The sequence below is a fragment of the Dendrobates tinctorius genome, unplaced genomic scaffold (assembly GCF_039654945.1).
Source record: "Dendrobates tinctorius isolate UK_male_01 unplaced genomic scaffold, ASM3965494v1 ptg000071l, whole genome shotgun sequence".
Classification (NCBI taxonomy): domain Eukaryota; kingdom Metazoa; phylum Chordata; class Amphibia; order Anura; family Dendrobatidae; genus Dendrobates; species Dendrobates tinctorius.
The window spans coordinates 13,006,360-13,014,570 of NW_027361739.1; the positions used below are offsets into that span (position 1 = coordinate 13,006,360).

The 8,211-nt window shown below is 42.3% G+C and overlaps 1 protein-coding gene across 4 annotated transcripts in view; it reads left to right on the forward strand.

Annotated features, from left to right (window-relative positions):
• Nucleotides 1-4,894, forward strand: part of LOC141096044 (thyrotropin-releasing hormone receptor-like) — a 168,904-nt gene extending 164,010 nt beyond the window's left edge. Inside the window, exons 1-2 of one of the 4 annotated variants that reach the window (XR_012233558.1) lie at nt 1,536-2,527; nt 4,306-4,442. Coding sequence is in view for 1 of the 4 variants with exons in the window: in XM_073582413.1 (XP_073438514.1) it covers nt 4,306-4,716 (411 nt within the window). In the remaining 3 variants the exon portion in view is untranslated. Of the gene's footprint in view, nt 1-1,535; nt 2,528-2,863; nt 3,075-3,167; nt 3,622-4,305 lie in introns of those variants that run through there. The other 3 variants (XR_012233559.1, XR_012233560.1, XM_073582413.1) reach the window with 3 other exon arrangements.
• Nucleotides 4,895-8,211: the final 3,317 nt, after the last annotated feature.

The following is an 8,211-nucleotide window of genomic DNA, read 5'->3' on the forward strand; positions in this document are numbered from 1 at the left end:
ATTTTTCTCCTTTGATTGTTTTTATTGACAAGACATTTATAAATTGTTTCTCCTAAAATTTTTGACAATCTGATCTTGGCATATTACTATTGGCAGGAAAGCAGAAAGTATTGGAGTGTAAGAAACAAGTAAAGGGTTTTTTTTTCCATAAAGCTTGATTGATCTTTCCATTTTTAAGATTTTTGGTGGAGAAGTGACAGCTAATATTTCTTTCTCTTAGTCTTGCACATTTTAAAATCTTGCTCCTACAGCTTCACTGACTTCACCAAAAAACAGTGTCACGAACTGGAAAATGATAAAGATATACCACCTGGAAAACACATTCTTAGATGGTAGCTACATGGGAAATATGTTCCCTACCTAAGGCATATATAACACCAACATGTCTGGCAGTACTTCACATACAGTATGTCATTTATCATGACTCATGTTAGTCCATATCCCCATTGAAACTCACAATCACGCAAATTAGGGAAAATTTCATAGAAAGCAATCAAACTTACCAGAATGTTTTCAAAGGAAAGTGGAGGAATATCACTAATATCGAGGAAGAATAAAGGTCATACATTCTATAAAAAAAGAGAAGAGCCAGCACTGCCAGTGGTCAGAACGCATAACATGAGGTGCATATGCACATATCTTACTGCATTCAAAATGAGACATTTAGCAAAATATTGATCAATATATTGAGCCACCCCGCCACGCCAAGGCAATCTCATATGGGGGGTCCTACTCTACATTTTTATTTATTCAATGTGCCATTCTGGACCAACATCGCCCTTCATCTATGTTTGCTGGTCAGGCAATGTGTGGAGGCCATTCCTGATATGTCTGTGTTCAGACCTGGCTGGCCTTCATCTGCACTTGCTTCATCTGGCTTCATGGGAGCGATCCAGTAATGTTCAGGTACAGATTGCACTTGATGTGGTCATGCTCTAAATGTATTTAGGAGGCCGTAATGGCACAGCATTTATTAAAAATATATAGAGTAGGACCCCCCATATGAGATTGCCTTGGCGCGGCGGGGTGGCTCAATTGAATTGATCAATTTTTTTGCTAAATATCTCATTTTTGAATACAGCTAGACATTATGTGCATATGCACTCCAATTTATGCGTCCGAACCTTAAGCAGTGCTGGCTTCCCCCCCTATTTTCTTGTTGTTGGTTTGTGGCTCACCACCACTGTTGCCGTGCACGCTTGGTTATGTCCGCCATAATTTTTCTGTGTTCATTGTGATGGATTAGGCTGCTGTGCACACACACGGCAGCCCCGCCCTGCCCCAAGCTTTATTTAATTGTGCACCTGTGTCTGGACCAACATCGCCCTTCATCTATGTTTGCTGGTCAGGCAATGTGTGGAGGCCATTCCTGATATGTCTGTGTTCAGACCTGGCTGGCCTTCATCTGCACTTGCTTCATCTGGCTTCATGGGAGCGATCCAGTAATGTTCAGGTACAGATTGCACTTGATGTGGTCATGCTCTAAATGTATTTAGGAGGCCGTAATGGCACAGCATTTATTAAAAATATATAGAGTAGGACCCCCCATATGAGATTGCCTTGGCGCGGCGGGGTGGCTCAATTGAATTGATCAATTTTTTTGCTAAATATCTCATTTTTGAATACAGCTAGACATTATGTGCATATGCACTCCAATTTATGCGTCCGAACCTTAAGCAGTGCTGGCTTCCCCCCCTATTTTCTTGTTGTTGGTTTGTGGCTCACCACCACTGTTGCCGTGCACGCTTGGTTATGTCCGCCATAATTTTTCTGTGTTCATTGTGATGGATTAGGCTGCTGTGCACACACACGGCAGCCCCACCCTGCCCCAAGCTTTATTTAATTGTGCACCTGTGTCTGGACCAACATCGCCCTTCATCTATGTTTGCTGGTCAGGCAATGTGTGGAGGCCATTCCTGATATGTCTGTGTTCAGACCTGGCTGGCCTTCATCTGCACTTGCTTCATGGGAGCGATCCAGCAATGTTCAGGTACAGATTGCACTTGATGTGGTCATGCTCTAAATGTATTTAGGAGGCCGTAATGGCACAGCATTTATTAAAAATATATAGCGTAGGACCCCCCATATGAGATTGCCTTGGCGCGGCGGGGTGGCTCAATTGAATTGATCAATTTTTTTGCTAAATATCTCATTTTTGAATACAGCTAGACATTATGTGCATATGCACTCCAATTTATGCGTCCGAACCTTAAGCAGTGCTGGCTTCCCCCCCTATTTTCTTGTTGTTGGTTTGTGGCTCACCACCACTGTTGCCGTGCACGCTTGGTTATGTCCGCCATAATTTTTCTGTGTTCATTGTGATGGATTAGGCTGCTGTGCACACACACGGCAGCCCCACCCTGCCCCAAGCTTTATTTAATTGTGCACCTGTGTCTGGACCAACATCGCCCTTCATCTATGTTTGCTGGTCAGGCAATGTGTGGAGGCCATTCCTGATATGTCTGTGTTCAGACCTGGCTGGCCTTCATCTGCACTTGCTTCATGGGAGCGATCCAGCAATGTTCAGGTACAGATTGCACTTGATGTGGTCATGCTCTAAATGTATTTAGGAGGCCGTAATGGCACAGCATTTATTAAAAATATATAGCGTAGGACCCCCCATATGAGATTGCCTTGGCGCGGCGGGGTGGCTCAATTGAATTGATCAATTTTTTTGCTAAATATCTCATTTTTGAATACAGCTAGACATTATGTGCTTATGCACTCCAATTTATGCGTCCGAACCTTAAGCAGTGCTGGCTTCCCCCCCTATTTTCTTGTTGTTGGTTTGTGGCTCACCACCACTGTTGCCGTGCACGCTTGGTTATGTCCGCCATAATTTTTCTGTGTTCATTGTGATGGATTAGGCTGCTGTGCACACACACGGCAGCCCCACCCTGCCCCAAGCTTTATTTAATTGTGCACCTGTGTCTGGACCAACATCGCCCTTCATCTATGTTTGCTGGTCAGGCAATGTGTGGAGGCCATTCCTGATATGTCTGTGTTCAGACCTGGCTGGCCTTCATCTGCACTTGCTTCATCTGGCTTCATGGGAGCGATCCAGTAATGTTCAGGTACAGATTGCACTTGATGTGGTCATGCTCTAAATGTATTTAGGAGGCCATAATGGCACAGCATTTATTAAAAATATATAGAGTAGGACCCCCCATATGAGATTGCCTTGGCGCGGCGGGGTGGCTCAATTGAATTGATCAATTTTTTTGCTAAATATCTCATTTTTGAATACAGCTAGACATTATGTGCATATGCACTCCAATTTATGCGTCCGAACCTTAAGCAGTGCTGGCTTCCCCCCCTATTTTCTTGTTGTTGGTTTGTGGCTCACCACCACTGTTGCCGTGCACGCTTGGTTATGTCCGCCATAATTTTTCTGTGTTCATTGTGATGGATTAGGCTGCTGTGCACACACACGGCAGCCCCACCCTGCCCCAAGCTTTATTTAATTGTGCACCTGTGTCTGGACCAACATCGCCCTTCATCTATGTTTGCTGGTCAGGCAATGTGTGGAGGCCATTCCTGATATGTCTGTGTTCAGACCTGGCTGGCCTTCATCTGCACTTGCTTCATCTGGCTTCATGGGAGCGATCCATTAATGTTCAGGTACAGATTGCACTTGATGTGGTCATGCTCTAAATGTATTTAGGAGGCCGTAATGGCACAGCATTTATTAAAAATATATAGAGTAGGACCCCCCATATGAGATTGCCTTGGCGCGGCGGGGTGGCTCAATTGAATTGATCAATTTTTTTGCTAAATATCTCATTTTTGAATACAGCTAGACATTATGTGCATATGCACTCCAATTTATGCGTCCGAACCTTAAGCAGTGCTGGCTTCCCCCCCTATTTTCATACATTCTATGTGAGCAGTTTCCATTTTATCAGGCTTAAGCCATTCATCTATTGTCATTCATCAATAGCTCTTCTGTTTGCGGGGTCATCTGCCAAATACAGGACCCACAGGGTTTAGGCGAGTGATATCATTCTCACTCTCTGAAATGGTTAGTCTCTGATGTCAAAACCCCCTCAAAGACAGCTGATCACACATATTCTATTCCTGTATGTTCCAAAGACTTTAATATAATGAATGACCTATACTCACTTTTCTGTGAAATAATGGATACTGTATGAAGGAACATAAACAACCTATGGTGCTGTTTTTGGAAAAGAAGCAGGAATCAGTGATAGCTTCATCATCCGGGAGAACGCGTTTAACTTTATTCTTACATTATTAGATTAGATGTAATATTCAGTTCTTTGACCACATTTATGTTTTTCTTATTAGGTAACCAAGATGTTGGCAGTGGTCGTGATATTATTTGCCCTTCTCTGGATGCCCTATCGTACTCTGGTGGTGGTAAATTCCTTCATGGATCCTCCATACCTCAATGTTTGGTTCCTTCTATTCTGCAGACTGTGCATTTACCTTAACAGCGCCATTAACCCCATCATCTACAACCTAATGTCACAAAAGTTTCGGGCAGCCTTCAAAAACCTGTGCAAATGTGGACCAAAGAGGACAGAAAAGGCCGCCAGGTACAACGTGCCTGTCTACTACAGCGCCATGAAGGACAGTTCCCATGAGAGTCCTGACCATGACCTCAGAATCCAGGAGGACATCAATGGGTTTCCATCTAAAAAAGTCAACTTTCCTGAGAAATGTATAGATACCACCGCAACCTACAGCGTTGCATGATTTCTCGATTTGTTGCCACTTGAGAGCATTTTTACTGTCATGTACTGAAATCTGTGTTGTACAAGCTGACAGTTCAGTCAATTACACAAACTAGTCGCCTCCCTGTGTGGTCTATACAAAGTTGATAAAGTGATTTCCGAGAAGTGATATTGTGGTTTAATAAAGTGTACAGACCTGAGATTTGATGTCTGAAGGGGGCTCGGATGTCCCTCTTCCACATAAGATTGCATCAGTACTATAAAAGACTTGTTGTACACTGAGGGTCTATTGCAGGTTTTACATTGCTGCCCAAGACCTCCAAGTTACAACAATGTTTTGGTGATTGCGTCTAAATTTCCATTCATATGTGCCTAATTAAAGGGGTTGTCCACTATCAGGATAACTCATTTTTAAATTTAGTAGTCCTCCTTGTAAAATATAAATAACACATACTCCTCTCCCACACTGGTGTTGTTAAGGTGATATCGCTGCCGGGTCTGTCAACGCTCTGCTGTCAGATGCCCAATAAGATGGCAGTTTATTTTTTCATGCCATTGTCCCATCCTCTGAGGACTCCAAGAATTCAGTAAAACATGTTGGAAGGGACATGGTTAATTTTATGCATCAGTATTTGCATTTCTCTCCGCGGATGACACCTCGGAGTGAAATCTTTAACACTATAGATAGGCAAAATTAATTTTTCTATATGGCAAATATGAAGTATTTTAATTCAATACCCTAAGGTATACATTTTAATTTAATTCAATAAAGGCTAAGTTTTATGACTAGAGTTGAGCGATACCGTCCGATACTTCAAAGTATCGTATCGGATGGTATCGGCCGATCTTTAAAAAAAAGTATCGGTATCGCCGATTCCGATACCGGAAGTCCCATTCAAGTCTATGGGACTTCCGGTATCGGAATAAGAAAAACCCTTTCCTGCCCTTGTACAGCCTCTCTGGGGTCTGTACGGGCCTTTCGGGGGTCTGTGCCGGCCTGCCAGGGGGTCTGTGCCGGCCTGCCGGTGGTCTGTGCCGGCCTGCCGGTGGTCTGTGCCGGCCTGCCGGTGGTCTGTGCAGGCTTCGGGGGTCTGTGCAGGCATCGTCCGATGGGACTACAAGTCCCATCGGGCGATGCCTGCTACCATGACAGTGATTGACACATTAGCCAATGATGGGACAGTAGTAGTCCCATCATCCGGCTAATGTGTTAAATGTAAAAAAAAAAAAAAAAAAAAAAAAAATTACATGCTACATACATACAACATGCATGCTACATACATGCTACATTCATACTACATAAATACTACATGCAACATATATACTACATACATACTACATATATACTACATGCATGCTACATACATACTGCATGCTACATACATACCACATACATACTACATACATACTACATACATACTACATGCATGCTACATACATGCTACATACATACTACATACATACTACATGCATGCTACATACATGCTACATTCATACTACATACTACATACATGCTACATTCATACTACATACTACATGCAACATACATACTACATATATACTACATGCATGCTACATACATACTGCATGCTACATACATACTACATACATACTACATGCATGCTACATACATACTACATACATACTACATACATACCACATATATACTACATACATACTACATACATACTGCATGCTACATACATACTACATACATACTACATGCATGCTACATACATGCTACATTCATACTACATACTACATACATGCTACATTCATACTACATAAATACTACATGCAACATACATACTACATATATACTACATACATACTACATATATACTACATACATACTACATATATACTACATGCATGCTACATACATACTACATGCTACATACATACCACATATATACTACATACATACCACATATATACTACATACATACTACATGCTACATACATACTACATATATACTACATGCATGCTACATACATACTGCATGCTACATGCATGCTACATACATACTACATACATGCTACATACATACCACATATATACTACATACATACAATACATTCATACAATACATACATAGACATACAGTACATATAACATAGAGTAACATACTTACCAATACTTGTCACATTGTTCCCCGAAGCCATTGTCTTTTCCGGAATAAATATTAACATAACAAACCACAAAAATACTCACCCACGATCCGAAGCAGTCCACGAGTGTGTCCCACGACGATCTTGGGTAGAGAACTGCAGCATCAGCTGTTGCTGCCGTTCTCTACGGGCTGCAGGAATCCAATGACGGAAGGTAGGTATCCTTCCGCACTGTATTCCTCCGCCACTTAAAAAAAAAAAAGTCCCTAGTCTCACTTTATGCCATTGCTGTGTGGGAATTTCCCACGCAGCAATGGCATAAAGTGAGACTAGGGACTTTTTTTTTTAAGTGGCGGAGGAATACAGTGCGGAAGGATACCTACCTTCCGTCATTGGATTCCTGCAGCCCGTAGAGAACGGCAGCATCATCTGATGCTGCAGTTCTCTACCCAAGATCGTCGTGGGACACACTCGTGGACTGCTTCGGATCGTGGGTGAGTATTTTTGTGGTTTGTTATGTTAATATTTATTCTGGAAAAGACAATGGCTTCGGGGAACAATGTGACAAGTATTGGTAAGTATGTTACGTTATGTTGTCTGGTATGGTTATGTTGTCTGGTATGGTTATGTTGTCTGGTATGGTTATGTTGTCTGGTATGGTTATGTTGTCTGGTATGGTTATGTCTGTCAGCAATAGTGCAAGTTCCACCACTTAAAAAGATGAGAGGCGTCTGTAATTTACATCATAGGTAGACCTCAACTATGGGAGACAAACTGAGAAAAAAAATCCAGAAAATCACATTGTCTGTTTTTTTTTCATTTTATTTGCATATTATCGTGGAAAATAAGTATTTGGTCAGAAACAAGCAAACAAGATTTCTGGCTCTCACAGACCTGTAACTTCTTCTTTAAGAGTCTCCTCTTTCCTCCACTCATTACCTGTAGTAATGGCACCTGTTTAAACTTGTTATCAGTATAAAAAGATACCTGTGCACACCCTCAAACAGTCTGACTCCAAACTCCACTATGGTGAAGACCAAAGAGCTATCAAAGGACACCAGAAACAAAATTGTAGCCCTGCACCAGGCTGGGAAGACTGAATCTGCAATAGCCAACCAGCTTGGAGTGAAGAAATCAACTGTGGGAGCAATAATTAGAAAATGGAAGACATACAAGACCACTGATAATCTCCCTCGATCTGGTGCTCCACGCAAAATCCCACCCCGTGGGGTCAGAATGATCACAAGAATGGTGAGCAAAAATCCCAGAACCACGCGGGGGGACCTAGTGAATGAACTGCAGAGAGCTGGGACCAATGTAACAAGGCCTACCATAAGTAACACACTACGCCACCATGGACTCAGATCCTGCAGTGCCAGACGTGTCCCACTGCTTAAGTCTGTAC